This window comes from Antrostomus carolinensis, unplaced genomic scaffold, assembly GCF_000700745.2.
Source record: "Antrostomus carolinensis isolate BGI_N321 unplaced genomic scaffold, ASM70074v2 scaffold21108, whole genome shotgun sequence".
NCBI classification, from domain to species: domain Eukaryota; kingdom Metazoa; phylum Chordata; class Aves; order Caprimulgiformes; family Caprimulgidae; genus Antrostomus; species Antrostomus carolinensis.
The window spans coordinates 15,888-37,215 of NW_010332583.1; the positions used below are offsets into that span (position 1 = coordinate 15,888).

The following is a 21,328-nucleotide window of genomic DNA, read 5'->3' on the forward strand; positions in this document are numbered from 1 at the left end:
CTTCCGATGGCATTGTCTAAGCAGCTTTCCATTTCACTCCTGGTTCCATCCATTCTTGCCAGAGTTGGGGTCCCTACCATCTTGACTGCCAGCCCCAGCTACTCTCTTGATGGGAGTGCCAGTTCTGCTAGTTGCGTACGGAATGTGAGGGGCATCCAACCAAGCTGTGATACTTCTAAACCTCCTTGTTGCATTGGGTGCAGAGTGCAGCAGGTACAGAGAAGCAGTCTACTACAGGAACTCAGCAAATTTCATGGGCTCAACTATAGCAGCGGACCAGACGAGGAGGAAAAGATTCTTTTTTTAAAAAAACTTGATTAAAGTATTATCCTTTCTAAAGCAGTTTGTTAGAGCAGTAGTGAGTTATGTTTCTAACTTTCCATAAACTCTCTGTATCTGAGGTACAGGTGTGTTTGCTGTCTGTGCAGAAGCTTCTCAGGTGCTCAGAGAGGTTCTATCCTCATTGGTTTGGTGCTTCTGAAGGCATTTCAACCTGGCATAAGCACAAGTATTTTTTGTTTGGAGGGACATTCTGCAAACAGCCATTATTCTCCCTTTGCCTTTTTGAATATTTTAGGAATAATATCACATGTTAGGACTTCTCCCATAAACAGTTCTGCATGGAAAACTGTAGAAAAATGAGATTGCGAATTTAGAACAAAAGCTTCCAAAAGCACATACTGAGACATCTGCGGACAGTCAATTGTCAAAAAAAAAAGGGGGGGGAGGAGGATATTCAGTAATAAAGAAAATTTGTCTCATGACAATAATAAAATTGCCAGTAAATGACATCTTCTCTAATAAATTTTAGTTCCCCAGAACTGCATTTATCTCATGTATTGACACATCACAATTCATACACATATCCACACCACAGGGTGTGCCATTCTGTGCTCTGGCAGCTTGTAATGAATCCTTCTCTTTGGAAAAAGAACTAATTTGTTTTGGTTTATTGTTGTTGTGGCCATGTTATCTCGGGCAGAACTGACGCTGAATTCCATCAACCTATCTTTCTTCTGCTTGTACGATTTCTGCAATTTATTGTAATTTTTTCCTGTGGGAAGTGTGTCAGCTTGATATTCCAGTTTTCTTACGGCTGTCAAACTTGTCCATGCCTTTTGGACTAGCAGGTATTCTGGAATCTGCTCTGTTGTGCTATATTGGAGGTCCATATGAAATATCCCACCAAAAATGGTTGAAGTAGTTGTTTCTGTGGCTGGAAATTCATTGTATGCACCCTGCGTAAGGCTGGAAGTGAAGAGTTCTGAAATCATATAGCTTAATAAAAGGATGACAGGGGGTTTTGTTTGTGAAATATTGATGGCGTTTCCCATGAGCCATTTAAAACTCAACTGATGTCATAAATACAAAGAGCTGGACTTAAGGACACTATTTCTGATGACCTCTCCTAACACTGATAAGCTTTTCCCAAGAGTTCAGCATTTAAGAGGTTATATTGGAGCAGAGATTTTTTTTTTAAGTGCTCTGAAGGTTACCATCCTTCCAACCCTATGGGTTTTGTCTTATTAGTATCTCGTTTGGGCTGTTGTCAGTCTCGATCATCACAAATCACTGCAGCTTTCTGGCTCCATCTCATCTTTAGGATTTTGGAACGCTATGTCCAAGATCAGATTCCTGGTGCGACAGTCGTGGTGGAATCCATCGGTGCGCGGAGGTTTGGAGATGGGTACTCTGAAGAGGATTACACCAAGTCTGACCTCATGGTCTACGCAATCGACCCGCAAACAAATAGAGCTATAATGAGGAACGAACTTTTTAAGTAAGTATGTTATTTGTTGCTTTTCCTGTATTTCTGTGGACTGTTTTGAAGCCTGTTGGTCTGTCTCTGTTAGCAAGTGGTTCACCACAACTGAAACAGAAAACTATTGAAGCAGTTGGTGCATGTCCCTACACCTGCCCTCTGTGCAGCTTGGGACTTTACAGCTTTACTAGGTGCAGTCCATTCCCTTGAGCTGAATGGCCCCTGTACGCGTGATTTAGACATTGTTGCCATGAGAATTCGCATTACATTTGGTTCACCCTGTGGAAGAGCTTCCAGTTTAAATTCCTCTTAAGGAATTTACTTACTGTGTACCAAAACCTCTCTGTGATCTCCAAGCAAGGGTTTTGGTGCTTCAGTTATTGACCTTCAGGCTTTCTGCAGTTTCCATCTGGAGCATGTCTCTTTTCTTTTCTGTGGAAACCGAAGAAGAAGAAAGGGCAGGGGAAGGAAGAGAGGTGGTGTGCACTTAGTCTGAAGCACAGACATCAGGGCGTGACCCAGGTGTATATCTACATGCAGAAAATCAGTAGTGCTGACAGGTCCCCGTGAGCTGTGCAGACAGATCTGCATGGGCCTGTCCCAGCAGCTGCTAGAGGAGATAGGGTACAGCGGTAGACAGACCACTTATATTCGTAATTTGATGTTGTCTTGCCTTTTCAATCAAATTCCAAATTAGCAGTTGAATTCCTGTGTCACATAAAACATAAGAGGGTTTTTTAATTGACTGATTGTACTCACAGCATGTTGGCAGTGCCTGGGCCAGCCCTGGTCACTGCAGCAGGGTGGTTTGGTAGGGTGCCCTTCTGCCTGGGGTTTTGCCCCTTAGCAGAGCTGTGGTGGGCTATCACCCTGGCACGCTGCTGCCTTGGGGGACAGCAATAACTCTGCTCTCTGCCTGCATAAGAAGAGAAGCCAGAGCTTACATGGGTAAGGAAATGAAATTAAGGTAATCTCTTTACATGTTTTTTTTGAGACATCACCTGTGCCAAGTAGGTTCTAAGACAAAATTAGTATCTCAACCCATTCAGCTGCCGATGTATCAATATGACTGTAGAATCATTTTGTTAGAAACTGTATTTTTGTCTTTCAGCATTCTGCATATGATTCAAAGCAATAAAAATGTAAATCAGGCTCTTCTTCTAAAGCAGCCACTATATTTGGGGGTGTTTTTGCATGTGTTTCACCTTTGATTTTGCTTTTTATCTTGGTGAAAACTAGACCAGACTGTTCAGTGGGGGTATAAAGCAGCACGTCAGTCAGCAGCCTAAAAAGCAAATGGCTGTGAGCCATCTCGGTGGACTGTGATTGAAAAAGTGCTTGTTCTCCCAAGCTCTTAATTTAGTACAGATGAATTATAGCATACTAAAGCTCTGGATAGATTCAGAGTTTATAGGTTGGAAAAGATCACTGTGATCAGTCTGATCTAGTATAATAAAGACCACAGGAACTCCCAGAATTAATCCTGCTTTGAGCATGTCTTTCAGCAAAGCAACTGCTCAAGAAAATCCAATCAACTACAACCTTTGTGTTGTTATTGCAGGATAATTATTTTTATTGTCAAGAATTAGTTGGGTTTTTTTAATTTGTCTAGATGCAGTCATACAGTTTTATTATAACTTTAGGTGCTAGATTGATTGGTGCTTTTCATTTCTGGTTCATTTAAGGACTAGGCTTATGATTACATCATCCTCTTAATTTTTTTTCTTGAGAAGCTCCTTGACCTCTGCACTCTGGGCTGTTTTAAGTCTTTTTTAATCACTTACAGTTTTCTCTGAACCCTCTCCAGTCTTGCAGCATCACTTTCTGAACTAGGAATATACAAATCACATGCAGTTTAGCAGTGGTAGCTTTCAGAGCGCTGGCAAATAAAGAGGCAATACAACCTCCTTCCTTCTGGTGGCTGTTTTTTGTTTGTTGGTATCTCCATGGTCAGTCTTTTTAGGTTTTGGTGATGCACCTGGGAGTTTGTGTTTACCTGTCCACTGCCAGAACTGCTGATCATTCCCAGAATGCTGTCTCTTGTGATTTTGTTCCCAATTTTATTAAAGAGTGGAAGTTAAGGAAACCTGGCAGGAAGCCAGCAGAAATCCCTGATAGATAACCCTTTCTGTCTAAGGAAGTGCCAGTAAATCTGCTTGCAGTCCTCCTATAAGTTACTGTTGTATCCAAACCCACTCCCAAAACTAGTCTACTTAAAATGTATCTTACTGCCTTACACCCTGACTATCTACTGATCCCTCTTTATCTTTACATTTCCACTTCTGCAGTTTGTAAATTCATTGAGGTCTGTGGTTTTTTTCCAGTCGTAGCCAGTTTAGAGTATGGCCAAAGTGGGATCCCACTAGAAATGCTCAAGGTCAAAGGGCATTATTCAGTGCTGACCAGGTTCAGAAAATTCATATGACCTTGATGACAGTTGAAAATCCTGACACCCTTTTACTCCTCACTTTGGAAAACTTTCTGTAAATCTACTATTACTAGTATATGAAAGTGAGCTAGTGTCTGTGCATGGCGGCAGTTAGTGCTTTCAACTCCATAAAAAGGATCTTTCTGATGCAATCTCTCTTCATGGTTAGGAAATGTGTCCCTCTTCATTTTGGTGCACTTTGAAAATATATCAATTTTTTTTAGAGATGTTATGTGTGTCCAGTGAAATACACAGAACAGAATAGAGTTAAGATAGGTTAAATGGCAGTTTTTCAAATGTGAAAGGAAGGTTATCAGCTTAGAAGCAACCTCATTAAAATGCTCCATGTACCTAAATACTCAGATTTTTGGGTTTTTTTGGTTGTTTTTTTTTCTCCTTTTTCTCTTCAAAAGCTTTTAAATATTTAAATGAGCAAAATCCCAGGGAATGCTTTCCTGGCTTCAGGTTAGAGGTGAGTGTCAGCTTACTTATATGAGGAGAGAAATGAAATGAGAGTTTTGTAGCTCAACATCGGGAGTTAACAAGTTTTTGCTAGCAAGTGGGTGAACCTCCAAAGATTCACGTCAGCTTACCCAGATCTAAAAAGAAATTCCTTCTGTGACCATCTTTCTTGGAGTTTTGATCTTTAGAGGGATGTCTCAGTGTTCTTCCTACCCCACTCACAGGACACGGTAGCAATGGTTGTCCCTTCATTGGGAAGAGATTGCCAAGAGTCACAGCCAATCTTCTGCCAGCCAGGAATTGTCTCTGGATCCTAGAAGAAAAGAGATCAGTAGGAGAAAGGATCATTTAATAAACTGGATATGATGGGAGAAAGGTTAGAAAGTGAGAAAGATTTGGAGCCCCCTGTTTTAAAAATTTAATTAGCCATAAAGAATATAAATTTAGCGAAGGTATTTTTCAAGTGTTCAAAAATTTCATGATGTATAGAGAACTGTACCAACGGCACAGATTTAGCATGTGAATTCTGCCAGCTGTGATTTTAACACACTTAGACAATTATTGTGTATTGGAAGATAACTGTGGCTTTTCTTCAGTGAGCTTTTTGGGAACACTCTGCAGTGTTTCTGCTTACAAAACATCGTGGAAGCCTTGGCTTTAACAGAGTTTATGTTAAACTTGGCACTGTTTGAAAAGAATTATCTGTGAGGGTCTTTTAAGGAATGGGGCGGGGGGGAATAAATTGAGGACAGCGTGGAGCAGAGCGACCTGTTCCCCTTCGCAGGCAGAGTGCTGCTGGGATACGGACAGATCTTGCTGGTGACTCACCCTGGTTGGTGCTGGCCGAGCAGGGTTGGGGGCCCAAAGGTGCTTGGCTTTACACTGGAGCTGGGAGGAAAGGACAGTCATGACAGCTAATGCCCATCAGCAGCTGAGCAAAGTCCCACTCGTGACCATCTACAGAGCTGCATTTCTACAAGAAGTAAACCCCACTAAACCAAAGCTAATGTTTGAGGCTCCCATAACCACGTCTGGGCGATGTCGCTCCAAAATGTCCTGTCATGTCCAACAGTCATTTATGAAATGAAGAGATACAAGGAGATGTAGCATGCTCTGGCTGTGCTGGATCAGTGTTGATGTGCACAATGACAGCGCATGCACAGACTGTGCCAGGTTCACTACCAGGCTATTTTGAATGCGCTGCTTCACATCCCAAAGTCCCAAACGAGTCACCCAATCCCATGTATTTGCATTCAAGCAAAATGTTTGGCTGGAAAGCAAAGGCATGATTTAGAAGTCATGAACATAACAGCCACACTGTGTTCCTCACTGCCAGCTGGGGAAAACCCATGTGTCTCTCAAGGTATGCCGATTTTCCCCTATCCTATACTCTCTAAGACTGATATACAACAAGAGATTAATACTTTTCCTTAGGACTGTTATGACTGATTGCCTGATATTTTTCTTAATCAGGAATCTGTCTGGTTACACCAAAAAATGGATCTGAATAGTAACTGTGCTTTGTTATTTCCTCCCTGTACCACAAATTTCTAAAAGGCTTTGAGGCCACTTAGCCAGTTTTACAGACTAAAATGATCAGCCTCCTTTTTTGTCTTTTATATGAAAGAGGGTTTGATTTATTGGAGCATAAAAACCAGTTGAATCCAGAAAATTTCTCCTGCATATATTAAGTAGAAAATGTCCACCATTAAAAATAAAATGCTTACCCCATCTGAATCTTTTGCACAATATGTCATGTTTCATCATGGAGCAAATGTGCACGGTTGAGTTACGAACCTGTTAAAATAGGGTTTGTCAAGAAAATGCTAACAGAATTTTAATGGGGAGACTGTTAAAATCATCCAGAGATTTAATGCTGTCCTCCTTGAACGCTTTTGCAGACTCAAAGGACGTAACATGCACCAGTGACATCTAGTGTACAACAAAAGAATCAGAGCTCTGTTCAGACTCGCTTTATGTCTTGTGACCCATCATTGCAGGTCTTCAAGCTGAGAAAAGGGATTTTTGTTCCAATACCAAGAAAATGTCTTGCAGAAGAAATCAAGGAATTAATTGTGGATATCAACAGCACATACCAATACAAAGGGAAATGATTCTTCAGAACACCTTGGGTTGCTTTTTGTGAGAGTGTAGGTCTGTGATTGAACAGCCACTGCTCTTCTTTGAAGTTAGTATCATGAAACCAGCACCATTTCATCCTTTGGACTGAGATGTTCTGCATGTGATGAGATCCAGCTAATATGTTACGCACACAGATCAGAGTGCATTCTCCCTGAAGTTCCAAAGAAACCAGGGACAAACAATGCTGTGAGGGTTTTTCAGTAAATTAATTTGAGAGGAAATCAACTGTAAGAAATGAACGCTCTTTAAGAAATGGTCTTTTTGTAGTATAATTTCTGTCTCATGATCAGACTAAGGAAATAAAAGCTATTTCAGACTTCCTTTAGACACCCAGAATTTATATGCAGAAATCCTTTCAGAATATTTTTTAACTGTTGGTTTTGGGGAGTTTTTTGTGTTATTTTTTTATTTATTTTTTTTTTATTTCAACAGTTTTAACTTGACTTTCTTTCCAAAGAAGAACCACTGTACATGTAAAGGTCAGAGCTAAGATCCAGCAGGATCCTCCACCATCCTAATGGGTGCCTCCCACTTCCATCTTTATAGCTGGAGCCTACTACTTGGCAGCTTGTGAGACAGACAATCCTCACTTCAAAAATGATCCAAGAAGTTTTATTTTCCTTTGGAAATTTAAGCCTTGGCCAAAATATTTTTTCAAACTCCTGAAGTAAATGTCTTTAGCAAGCATACTGTTTGCTATCAAAAAGTCATTCAATAGAAATTCTGCAGTCATATGGGAAATGAGGACATTTGATTAGGATTTACATTTGGTGACATGTCTATAAACTTCCAGTTAGCAGATCAGATACTGACCTTCTACTGCATTTGCTTTTTCACGGACTGTGCTAGTCCTTTGCTTGGTAACTGTGTTCCAAGTTCCTCGCACGAACGTAAGACTGACATTATTATAGGTTGCAAGCAGTGACAGTAGTGCATGGTTTCTGGTTAGCTAATACCTAGTTTTGCCTAGGAGCTGACTCTGTCTTAACAGTGTGCCCTGTATGAAGCCGGTGTTTTTCCTGAGAGCTAGATAGATAGCCTATTGTTCCTGTAATTAGTAATGTTAATCAAGATTTAATGTTAGTCGGGTTCTGGTATCTGGCAGTGTTTGGAGAACCCCTGAAGCTGAAATTACAGTTTATTATAAGCATTTAGTGCTTTTCCTTTTAGAAGAGGTGTGAAACTCCAGAAGAAAAGGCCTGCATCTTCTGAAAAAAAGAAAAAGAGGAGGCAGTTTACAGTATCTTGTCTCTCATCTTTTGTGACTTTAAGGAAACAAGTACAGATGATGTAGCATTTCCTAAAATGTTATTGTTTTCCTCATTACAATTCTCCTGCATCTCTCAGGAATGTTGTTACAGATTCCACCCAAAAATTGCCATGATGGAGAGGATGCTGTCAGGTAGCCTGAAGCCAGTGAATAAACTCACTGAGCATTGTGCCAGACATTGAGAGGGCACGTGCTTCATCTGCTCTGGTGTTCACTCCCACTGGAGATGAGTTCATCTGATCATTGTCCCTCTGTGTTTTCCTCATGCCAACAGTCATGCTCTAAGAGGAAAGCCTTACTCAAATAATTTGATACATAGTACCAGCACTGCAATCTAAGAAAACAGCAGAGACATGGACGCTCGCAGGACAGAGCAGATGGGAGAATGAAGTTCAGAATTGATGCAGCTGGGGGGAAGGGGGCGGGGATTAATAAAAGCATAGCTTTTCCAAATCTCTCTGCTTTTTAATATTGAAAGGGAAGTCAAAAGGGAACAAACTCTAGGCTATCCCTCCAGCTGAAGAATTTCCCTAAGAAGCTAAGGAAATTCCTCTAAAAATTACCTGCTTTTAGAGTACCATCAAGTTGATCTTTAGGCCAGAGTGGTCTCTGGGGATGTGTGCAGAAGTTAATCCTCTGCAACAGACCACTGAAGGAAAATGCACAAAGCAAGCCATTTGCCATGCTGCTCTCGATGACACAGAGAACTTTTTGCCCCTAGAAATTAGGATAAGCTTCAGCTCACCTCTCCTTTTCAGTGTTTAAACTGTGTTCTGGTATTAAGTACATTGGGGTTATCACTGATATAGGGATTACAGGGAATTACTAATATTCTTAAGCACATGAAGAGCGATGTGCTTTATCAGAACACAGCTATTAACCCAACTATGTAGTAATTCAAACACAGTTAATGAACTTGGCTGTAACAGTTTTCTTTTGACCTTGAAGGTTCCTGGATGGCAAACTGCTGGATATCAATAAAGAGTTTCAGCCATACCTGGGGCAGGGGGGACGCATCCTGGAGATCCGCACCCCAGACGTGGTAGCGAATGTCAAGAAGCAGGCGCAAGCTGTTGGCTACACGGAAGGCGCGTTACTTGCTCTGGCCGTCATAATCATCCTTTGCTGTATGCCAGCTATTTTAATAGTTATGGTCAGCTACAGACAGTAAGTACCCCTCCCCCTTTTTGTGGTAGCAATGTTGTAGTAGGGATGCTACATTTCTTAGCAGAACTGCTTTGAAAATTATCTTTCATTGCAAGGGAATTATTATACATTATGCAAGGAAAATATTATATATGAAAATACCAGTATTTTTAATTTCTGTCTTATCACAAGAGTTAGTCAGTGTTTGATGTGGGCTGTGCGTGAAAAGAGGAAATGCACAGGAAGTGCATCTTGCTGTCCTTTCTGAAGTTGTGGTACAGTAACTGTTTTAGAGTACGTGCTAAACAAAAGCCAGATGTTTGAAATACAAGTGCAGATTCAGAGCTGAATTCCACACCAAGAAAAAAAAAAAAAAGAGGAAAAAGGTGCTGTTTCATTAAATGAATCAAAAATCAAATTGTGTAGCTTGGGCAAAATAAGAGGACTCAACTTTTTTTGTTTAAATCCTAAAACACTCGTGGTTATAATTTTTCCCTAGCTGCATGCTTCTTAATTGCAAGTGCTTCATGAAGAATTGATTTTGTGCCATTTTAGCGCTATTTAAAGCAGCATACACCAGAGAGAACCTTCTTGATATTTCCACTCACCTCTCATAGACACAAGAGTTTTAGGTAATTGGGCTAAGAGACTAATTAGAGAATCAACATCACTAACAAGTTCCTCGAAACTAAGCCTTTTCATGTCCACTCATATTTAAAATCAATGCATTTGGACTTAAAGGCTGTATACTTGTTCTTTAATTTCTTTTCATGAAAGATTTCTAATTCCACGTGCATCCTCTAAGCACTCAAAGAATTACCAAGCATTACAAAATTAAAATAGAAATAATTCTGTGCATCTTCCCCAGTAAATGGGTATATTAAACTTCAGCATATGCTGGTCTGTACCTCCAGATTTTGTATCTTCATTTTAAAATTGGTGAACTACCTGGAATAGAAAAAGCCCTCATCATGGAAAACCCCTGCTCTGCAGGACCATGTAGGAAGGGGTTCCCAGAGCCCTGCTTCGCTTTTTTGTTTGCTTGTTTTTCTTTTTTGTTTGTTTTGTTTCTACAAAAACTGCTTTGGCATCTGCTCCCTTCATGGTGCTGAGGGCAATGAAGCATCAGTGCCTCTGCAGGCTCCTGCTGCAGCATTGCATCAGTCTGTGGGAGGAGAGGGCATATATGGAAGAGCTGATATCCATGTATTGCAGTAGAGCAATTACAGTCTGCATGCTGCAATCGATGTAATGTGGTACAGTACGCCAGGTGAGATTTACACTGCGTTTTTCCTTCCTGCACTGCAGTTAGGAGTTAGCAAACCACTGTGTTAGTCATTTTGAAAGTGTATCCTACAGCAGCCTGCCTGAGAGCACTTTCCTTCATGACACCAGAAAAACAGCCAAGGATAGCCATTTCTTGGTGGTTACTGCATGGTTTTAGATTATATTTACATCCTTTTTTCTCCAAACAATGTGGGTCAAAGGAAAAAGTCCTTTTAAAGGAGTTTAAAAGAGCTTGACAAACCCGCACCATTGGGATGGCAGCACATCTCAAAACTGCTTTCCTTCTACCAGAATTGTATATAAAATTTGCTTCCAGTGGAATGCTACTGAACCAGTGCAACCTGGTTTTGTTACCTGAATTGCCTGTTTCTTTAAGAACTCTAATAGCACTATTTTTCCTTGACATCCATTAAATTATCAAAATATTATAAATTTCTCTTAAGAGCTGTGATGAATCTGCCTAAAATCACATTTTTGTTGTCTAGAAGTATAACTAGGATTTGGATTTATAGCAGGCCAATGTGAATAAACTATACTTTAACGACAAAAGTATCACTGAAGAGTGTCAAAGACAATAAAAGGAATTTTAGTGTTAATATCAACACCAAAAGCTATCCTGAGCCTTATGTTTGGTTTTGCATTATGGCCTTTTTTTCTCCTTTTCAAAAGGAGTTTCAGTATTTTTGCTGATAACATTCTGGCAAAGTAGGTGCTCCAGTCTGCCACTGCATATAGAGATTATAGCCAAATAAATGTAACTGTCATACAGCACATATAATGGAAATGTTACGATTTTCTCACTGTTAAAACTTTTCAGGTGCAGTAGGTCCATTTTTTAGTGTTTTCCAGGTCAGTGATCAGCTTACTAAATTTTGTAAAAATGTTACTGAAAAGAAAACTCATTTAATTTATAAAATTATCAAAGTGCAGCCTAGTGCCTAAATTTATGATTTGTAAACAAACCAGAAACTATCATTATTCTTTTCTGTTCAATAGTGTCTTTGAAATGCACTACCCAGTACAACCTCATAAGGTAACTAGAAATAATGTATTATTTACTTATCACCAAAGACCAGTATCTTCTAAATAGCAACCAAAAATAATACTCCTTCACTAGTGAAAATGTTTTCTAGAGCATTCTTGACACATGTTAAAATGAGAAAGCAGTTATAAAAATGCATCCCTAGTAGTCCACCTGTTAAAGAAATATCATGGGGTGTATTCGTGTTTTCGTGTCTTACTCTGTTCTCTGTGTGTGTGTGGCAGGAAGTCATTTTCTGTCAGCACAAAGCAGTTTTCTCCACTGTAATTCATATTTATGCTGACTGTGAAATTGTTTCAAGAGTATCATAAATAGCAGTTAAACACTGTTCAGCTCTGGAAATTATGATTCTTTAAACATATCATTAATTCTGTGATTTTATGTGCGGAATAATTAAGTAGCATCTAGTTTATTACTCCTATTAGGTTCACTGTTTAGGACAATTGTTGCAGACAGAACTTATTTAACCTTCCTTTTTATCTCTTTATCTTTTTTTGCATAACAAAACAGATTCAAAGAGTAAGTACTTAATTTTCAGATTTGTTTCTAACAGCTTGTATAGGAATACTGACAACCTACCAATCTTTATTTTTAAGAAGGGGCACTTGACATCCAGCAAAAGTTACTTCCTATACTCCAGCTTGATCCTGAACACCTTGTGTGGTGGGGTTAAAAGTTACTTACATGGCTACTCAGTGTATTTTGTTATTGTGTGCTAGCACATGTTAAGGATACTGTGGTTCAGGAGATCGCCTGTTTCCTGCAGGGAAAAAAGTTACTATTTCCATGTGTTTGGCATTCCTCAAGCAAGCAAGTGCCTGTCAGGCTAGAGTTCATAGAGAGAGCTCCCTAGGCACCGTCGGGTACTGACCACCCTCAAAACGAAAGCCAGGTAGATCAGTCATGGCACCTCAATGGCACTTCTCCCGTTACACATCTGTGGGACCACAGGATTTGTCTTCTAGATAGAAAATAGAAATCTGTTTCCGACTGAAAGTAATTTTTTCAGGAAAACTGTTAATTGAGACAGAAATTTCCCAGCCAACGAGTTGTAAGTGAGAACTTAAACTTTGCCAGAGACTTTTTTTGTATTTAAAATTACAGTTTCTTGGCACTTGAATGGAGCACTTGACCAAAGTGCTTATTCTCTCCGCCGTTGGCCTTGGGCAGCCAGAACAGATAAATCTCCTGATGAGAGCAGTGTCAAAGCTAGCACATAGCTTATTTCCTGGGAGATACCTGCTGCGTCAGTGACGTACTGCTGGTCAGGAGGTTTCTGTCCAGGGGGAGCTCTGGGATTCCACCAAGAGAGAACTAATAATGGAAAGCTGAAAAAGCCAGGATAAGATTGTCATGTTACTACTTTTCTTCGAAGAAGTTAAAACATAGGGATGTTTTGAAAACTGCAGGAAAAAACATAGAAAACTTAATATCTCTGCTTATTTGGTATAGAGTGTTTCTAATGAGTATTTCTCCTTCCCTACCTGGCTTACTAAAGGCGACAGGCTGAATGTGCAAAGACTGCAAGAATCCAGATGGCTTTACCAGCAGGCAAACCAGCAAGCACCGCTGCCAATAACCTCTATGAAGAGCTTGGTGACAGCACCATGTAAGTATGCCTTGTGCTACGTCAATAAAATTGTTAGTGACCGAAGCCACGTTTCACTTTCCAGGGATATCGCTTCATGCAGTCTGTGTCAAAGTCTTTTCTTCAAGAAGAGGTCTTTCACCAGCGGCTTGGGGTTCTCAAATATCCAGAAAATAGAAGGGCTCTGTAAGGAGGAAAAAAAACAATTTAACCTGCCAAAGGGAATTTCTTGTAGTGCATGGGAGAATCTTTTTAAGTTGGCAGAAAGGCAGGGTATAACCAGATGTTTTTTTCCTAGAGCAAGAGCCTACAACAGGGCATTGGCACCAGAGTGAGCCAGGACTGGGCTCCTTTAGTGCCTTTGCAAATCCAGACCAGTATGCCACGTTTGTCAAAGCTGTTGACTAAACACATCCAGTGAAATTGCTGCCCCAAAGTCCCCACTTGCTGTAGTAAGAAATATTCTGCTGGGTCAAGTTGGGTTTTTTGCTCTAAATTTGAAGCTGTTTGAATATTGACATTGAAGACAAAGGAACTATCAAAATAGAGAAACCACAGGCAGTTCAATGAATATATCTTTTACCTATTATATGCTCATAAAATAATAATAGGGCAAAGATGCCTACCTTTTCATGCTTCTGTAAATCTGAAGTTTATGGACTCCAACAACAATTTAACTCTCAGTATGAGAATATTACAGCGGAGAATAACCAGTTAGTATTTGTATCATTCTGGGGGGTTTTGTTGATAAGCTTGCCACGCTGTGTTTATATTTTAAAACCAAGTAATGCTGAAAAGCGTAGCATTGATAATATGTTTGGAGGCAGGTAGGGAGGGAGAGCTGCTGGTGTTGTTGAGAATTGCCCAACTTCTGCTCTATTTTCAAGCATTATTTGTTTTGCTCAGAAAGTTGAAATTTTCCAGCTGCTGTGATTTTGTTTCTAAACTGTTCAGGAGGCTTGACAGAGCCTATCACTGCTGCTTTAACTCTTGGCCATCTGAGTGCAGTCTCTGCATTTGAAACCATTCCAGAGCTTGAGCTTTTCTGTGTAAATAGAGGAGCTGTACTTGCAGCAAGTGTAGCTTCTCCTAACTGCTGAATTTTTCCCGTGCTTTTTCCTTTGGGAAGTGTTACTGCTTGAGCTGGAAGGGAGGAAAAACACATGTTCAACAGTAGCATATAGTTGCACTTTTGAATGTGAGCACTTCTGCTTGTGAACCACATGAGATCACATCTCTACACTTAGACACGCAGTGAGGTGCCCTGCTGGATAAAATTCTGATTTCTTTTGCATTTAACTAAATTTCTACTGAAATTAATGATTCACTTACTGGCAGTGATATAAAGCTGATTATCTGTGGGAACTGGATATCCCAGTGGATGAATCTGCATTTTGTACTGATTAATACCTTATGTTAAATGCAGAACAAGCCCTGTTGTGCTGGGTTTTTACCTGCAGTGGTTTTTTTATGTTTTAGTACTGCAACATATAGGTGCAAATTTACAGATTTGCAGTATTGACTTTGAGGCTTAGATTTATATTCATTTTGAGTGCAGTAGTTTTCATTGCACCAAAAGAGATGCCATATTTGGATTATTTTCTCTCAGATGTCTTTGCATGCAGCTAAGATGTACTTATATCCATCATGCTAAGGAACTGATTAAACATAAATTAGTAAAAATCCTTACAAGATAAATGGAGATCCTTAGGATTTTAAAGAAAATACCATGCTTCAATAAAAATAATTGCAAGTTATTGTCTTTTTTTTTTCTGTCAAATATTTGATTTCAAGGCACTGTTATGCCTTAGGAAATTATTTGGGAAATTCCTTTTACTAACATTTTTTGTTAATTTTAATACAATATTTCCTGTCTTTAGTTGTCCCAAGTCATCTTTCATTTGCGGTGCTGCTTTGTGTCTTGTTTTTTTTTTAATTTAGTATTTATAGCAAATGAAATGGAACTAAGCTCTTCAGTTTTAAATCTGCCTTGTCTCATAATTTTCATTTTTCTTTGTCTTTGGATACATAGGCATCAGTAAGTAAGCTCATTTCATTGTCTTAATATTTGTAGCTAGTAGAAACTCTAGTTAATTTTCCTTTCAGTAATTCCCATTAAACCTAGCAATCTGAAACTCATATTTTATTTGTCCATTGATCAAGTACAGGAAAGACATTTACTGTGAAGTTTCAATACTTCTTTAGCCTTTTCTCGGCAGTAGAGATGAAGTGTGATTGCTGAACTTGAATGGTATTATTTCTAAAGCCAAATATTTCTACTACCTTAAAAACTCCAAACAAAACCAACACTGAGTGCATGCACAGAGATTTGCTTTTGGTTCGTGGAATTAAGATCTCACAATTGGATGCAAGCAAAATCTTTCATCTGCTATTTACAGTTCCTTGCAAAGCAGGTACACCTCTTTCAGTTTAGGGAAATGTGCTTCAAACTGCTGAGCAGATGTTTCTTACTGATTAAAATACCTATACCTAAACAGAAAAAGATTGCAGGATAACCTCATCCTTGAGAGGCGTCATGGGAAGCGAGGAACTGAGGAGCTTTTGAAATAATCAATTCCAGTAGCATCAAGGTTATATCATCTTGCATGAGCGTTCTACTGGAGGGTTTCCTTCAAGTTCAGAATCATTTATTTCTTCTCGCTGCTAAATAGACTGAGGGTGCTTGACCAACCTTAAAGCATGGTGCTTTAGAATGAAGAATTAGTTTATTATTAGTGTGAAGTCAATTATTTTTCATGCAGTTACATTCTGCCCAAAGGCAAGCCTTGGGCATACTGGGTTTTGGAGACCTGCAGTGTTTGGGGAGAGTTTATTCAGTGGTGTAACCCTCCGTGGCTTTGCTGGGTGCTATTCACAAACAGGAGAGCAATCCCTGTCCTCTGTGCAGTGATTCTTCCTGTCCTCTTGGATCCCTGTGACCAGGAGGAAGCTGTAATTTTCTCAGGGTGGGTGAGCTCCCAGTCAAAACAAGAAACAAAAGTTAAGAAGCAAATGTTTCATTACTAAATACAGACCTTCAGGGGACCTTTACATATTAAATAACTTAGAGGAGATTTAATATCTCTTAATTAACTCCTATCTAGTATCTAGTTATTTAAAATTCTCTTCCAGTTTTGCTAGGGAATGTTTAACCACCAGAGGTTAAATTTCCATTAATTTAGATGTGGTAATATTTTCTGAGAAATGAAAAACCAACACCAAAAAAGAGGGAGTAATCTAACCAAGAGGTCTAAAACTCCATCTTCCAGCATTCATGTAATAATGTAAAAATGTAATTTTTCCCCTTTTCTGCTTCTTAATAAAGCCTAACCCTTTTTTAATCTAAATTCTGAAGAATAAAACTCAAATTTTGTTAAAGAATTAGACTTTTTAACTTAGAAGGTTTTGTCAAAATATTGGACAGCTCTAAGTTGCTAAAAATAGTTTTATATGGTATTTTTGATTTTTATGTGTGCATGTAGAAGTCATTGCTACACTTTTAACCGCAGTTGCTTACCTGCAGAAAATAGGAAGGCTTTAAGTATGCCATTCAAAATGTGGAGTACCAGCATCAGGCCGAGGTAGTGAAGCTGTAAGTGGATTGTACAAAAGTGGAATGCAATCTTTACACCCCATTTCTATCATCATGTTCCCTTATGCCATCATGTGCTCACCATAGCCTAGCCTGTCTTACAGATACATGTAATATTTCCAAGAGTTTTTTAGAGTAGCTGTCCTTTTTAAGACTGGGGTATTTTTTTGTCTGTTTGTTTTTTCGTTTGCATCCCCATGATAGACAGCACATCTCTTTAGTTACAATAAATTTGTATATGGCAGTGATGGAAATGCGTTCTGATTCGGCCTTGTTGCTGACAAGAGTAATCTCTTTGAAAGGATAAGGGGGTTGTTTTTAACTCTATCCGACATTAAATTTGTCACAGGTTGAGGGGAAATAAGTTTATTTTTCAGCCCCAGGTAAGCATTATTTAAAATAGCTCTCTTAAGAGCACACTGTTCTAGCTGGCAGTTTGGGGACATTTCTTTAAAATAATGTTTATCTTAAAATCTTCTCAGAAGTTTGTAGTATTAAAAATATATGAGGAAAGTAGATTAATGGAGTATTCAGAGGTGACAGATAAATTCCAGAATATGGTGAGACATCCTACTTTTGGGGTAGAAATTCAATGTAATCCAACTGCAGGGGTTTTTCACTTGGATTAACGTGGCACAGAGATTAAATTCATACACATATTGGTATTTCTGTGCCAATATGTGTATTGTGAATGCAACAACCAGTGCTCAGCTTGGCAATTCTTTATGAATCAGTCTTGGAAGAATTGTCTTAGGACACTTGCATCTCAACTGAGTGGCTTCAGCTCCCCATACCATGATTCCATATTATCTCATAGAGAAACTGAATCACGTGACTACATAGCATTGATGTTTTGTGTCCCTGGGGAGAGAGGGTGCAGTATTGACTGATACTTTTGAAATCTAAGGGATTTTTTTAAGAGGTTAACTTATTTTTGAACTTTCCGAGTTGCTGAACACTTGTTTTGATTTTTCTTCCTCCTCAAGTTCTTCTCCCCTAAAGGAGATGTAAAAGTAAATGTCTTGCCTAGTAGTCCAGTAGATGTGGTCTTTCTGTTGGATAGTAGTAGTTTGCTAGAAGTAATTTAATGGCTCTGATTCATATCATGAGTTCTTTTGTTCTCTTTCATAAGTATCTATGTCCATGCATGTTTCCTCACGTGATTGTCTTCTTTTCTTTCAAGTCTTTTTCTTCTCTACCATTTCCAACAAAGCAGGGGAAAAAAGTCAGTCTTAGAAGAAGGAGATCGTCAGAGAGTTATAAGCAGCTTTGCTTCCCGTGCTATTGAGGCTCACAAGCAATCTAATATCAATGGATCACTGAAAAATAATCTCCCCAAATCCTCAAGTAACATTACTTTCTTATCTGATGAGAACCCATTAACTACTCAAAACCCATTATATGTGGAAGGTGTCACTCAAAGTCCGGCTGCTGCTGGGTTTCTACGGAAAAGAAACGATACTCTAGATACTCTTTCTCCTTCAAGACTAGTCTTGAGAGATGCCTCTTTGGGAGGCAGTCACCGTGCATGGACAGTACCAGCTCACCTTAATAAGAGACACGCGCCTGGTTCTCTGAGCAGGCCAGTTATCATGGACCCCATTCAGTGGCAACAGGAGAGACTCAAAGCAGAGAATGAAGGAACTGAAAATCAGCCTAGCAGTGTTGATAGCAGAAGCCCACTACTTCAAAAAATAAGTGGCCCCAAATTAACTGTAAAAGAGAAGGCAAGACAGTTTGAGAAGCAGGCTTTGCAGGAAATTAAGCAACTGAAATCTGACGTGAAATGCATCCGATCGCCGACACACAGCATCTGTTTCCAAGGAGAGAATGTGCTAGAGCAGTCTCCTAAAAGTGTGGCTGCTTCTCCTTGCCTGCATTCTCCTCCTCTGTCCTCTCCAACACTTTGTGCTGAAGTAGTTGAATTGGAGGCCTCCACGGTCCCCTCTGTAATCATCACTCACCACGACTATCTGGAAGAACTTTCTCCTCCACCAACTCACAAACCAACTCCTCCGTCTTTTAGGATAAAGAAATCAGTTTGCCAAAGTTTTCTAGCTCCTCAGACCAAAGAAGTTATAGAAAGCATTCCAGATCCGCCTAAAATTCCCCCACCCCCACTTCCACTGCTGCCACCTCCTCCACCTCCTCCGCCTCCACCTCCACCACCTCCACCCCTTCCTCTGTTGCCACCACATCCTCCACCTCTGCCCACAGTTTCTCTTTCTTCTTCTTCATCTCCTCTTAGCACCCAGCACCTCTCCTCTGCCAAGCATTCAAAATCCCCTGCCAAACAGCCAGCTGTACCACCACCGGCCACAGTGCCAGAGCTTCCTCCCCGTAGGGAGTTGAAAGGTATTCTTAAAAACATTCAGAATTTAGCAGCAATCGAAAGGTCTGTGGCCAACATGTACAGCCAAATAGACAAAAACCACGTTCTGCCCAAGCATGTTTCTAAGCTCAAACCGGTTGCAACACCAGAGCTGCCAACTCCAGAAGCTGTGGCTGAGCCCAACCAGCAGAATGGCAACTTGAGCTGTGTTGTGGAGGAGCTTGAGAAACGCTTTCCCTCTCAGTCGACAGCACTGTAATCTTTACAGTTGGATGTTTTCTGCATGCAACATTTTGAGTGAGATGACTCTAATGCAGCACATGGTATCTGCCTCAGACTCTAGAAATTCAGAGTTTTTCCCGTTCTCTGGTGTATGTCACTACTTACTCAGTCCTAATCCCAAAATTGAGAGACATTTTCTTTCCTGTTCAGTGGGCAATTTGTAATGTATAATAATTCTACAAGTTGTTGTCTCTCAGAGCTGCATCTTATTTTTCTATAATGCTGGTTCTTAGTCTGTTTACCAAAAATTCTTGTTCATTTTTTATCCAAGGATGAGTCATAGACAGCAGAGGGCTTGATACTGCTTTATGTTAAGCAGCCTTCACTGTAGGTAATATCAGTAAGCAGAGTGATTTTTCTCCAGCTGTAATTGGAATCTCTTGCTTTGCCCATAAAATGTACCACCTGGGAGGAATCTTCCTGTCAAATATTGGATGTCAAAGCACGCAAGTACTGGGAGTAAGCAGGCTCAGCACTAGCGAGCCAGAGTTATTGCAGTAATGTGTCTTCATGTTGCGGGGGAGATGACGCAGCGCCCTGCTCTGCTGGCGTGCTTGCTTTCAGCTCACGTTTGCGTCTCTGAGTCAGAAGGATTTTCTCTTGATTTGTCAGTAAACCTGGCTGTCTTCCCTCCTGTTACCTATGTTCTGCCTTCCATTGCATTTTTTATATTGTAACTGCATGTTAAAAGTTTTATTTTGTAAATTTCTTTAATGTACAAAGCATTTGTTTGATTTTTATTTTGCCATGTGTATGTTGTTGGTGTTTCTCTTTAATTTTCATGCTAGTTTGTTATGAGCTTTACAGCTGAAGCATCTCACTTATCTTAAATTGTAATAAAGTCACTCTGATTAGTGTCACCAAGCTAAGATTTTTCAAGTACTTGTAAAAATCCTCGTAATATGGATTTACTTACTGGCTTTTTTGCTCACAGTTATCTAAATCAGACCTTTACATGAAATATGGCAATTAAAGTAAATTAGCTTGTCCTTTGGGAAAAAAAAAAAAAAAAAAAAAAAAGGTAAGTAAAAACCATTTTGGCATTTAAGTGAACATTAGTTTGGTTCAACTTGCAAGTTGCTTTTTAGTCTTTTGCCAAAATTCAAAATACTCGTGCTTAAAATGACAATTTTAAAAAAAACAACAAAAACCATTGGGAAAGGCAAATATTACATCATGAAGAAAAACTAAAAACCCATTTCAGTATCAAATGTTGTAATTCTGAGCAAAAATGTAATTATTTATCAGACTGTCTAGAGATACTTAGCATTTCCATGGTGCTTCACTTTTTCTCTTTTCTCTTTTTTTTTAAATCTGCGGTTAGGACATATGTGGATGCTTCAGTCAGAAACTGCTGAGGTAGTTTCTCTTTCTTTGTCCCAGAGCCAAGCTCCTTGAATTCCACCACACAAGTTTTGCTGATACATGAGAATTTTTCTTTGCTTAAAACTCTTGTTAGCCTAGACTGTAGTTCCAAGACATGTACAGTAGCTAAATGTGGGAGGGGAATAATTATTAATCATGGCATGTTGGCTGGTAACAGAATCTGCATAATTTATGAGATACGTGCATGTAGAGTATCTGCCAATGATGCTAAATTCTCCACGGGCGGCACTACTGCAGCACCAGCAGGAAATTGCCAAAGTTCAGCAGCTATAAGGTAGAGAAACTTTTAAGATTTAAGACCCAGAACTGGAGGATGACAGAAGATGTATTTGTGTCTGTGTGTCTGCCATGGGCCAGGTGTGGGGACAGTGGGACAGTGGCAAGTGTGCAGAGATGAGCATGAGAAATTATTGTGCTAAACGTGTTCAGAGTGGACCAACCTTTAAGACAGAGATTTTAATTTAAGTACCCAAATCTCATTTTAGAGCTTGGAGACCCATAAGAGGTGCTTCTGTGAAGTTCATTACAATGCTAGTGAACTATTAAGACAAATATGACCTAATTTTGCAGCGTGTAGTGTCATGCAGCAAAGCTGCAGGTGTTCAGTAA

At 39.6% G+C, this 21,328-nt stretch overlaps 1 protein-coding gene across 1 annotated transcript in view; it reads left to right on the plus strand.

Moving 5' to 3' along the window:
• The window catches only part of LOC104529300 (uncharacterized), a gene marked incomplete at its 5' end in the record, with an annotated part of 48,615 nt that overhangs the window by 13,946 nt on the left and 13,341 nt on the right, over window positions 1-21,328 (plus strand). The window contains 3 exons of the mRNA XM_010173573.1: window positions 1,604-1,780; window positions 9,013-9,231; window positions 13,038-13,148. Coding sequence (XP_010171875.1) covers window positions 1,604-1,780; window positions 9,013-9,231; window positions 13,038-13,148 — 507 coding nt within the window. The remainder of the gene's footprint in view (window positions 1-1,603; window positions 1,781-9,012; window positions 9,232-13,037; window positions 13,149-21,328) is intronic.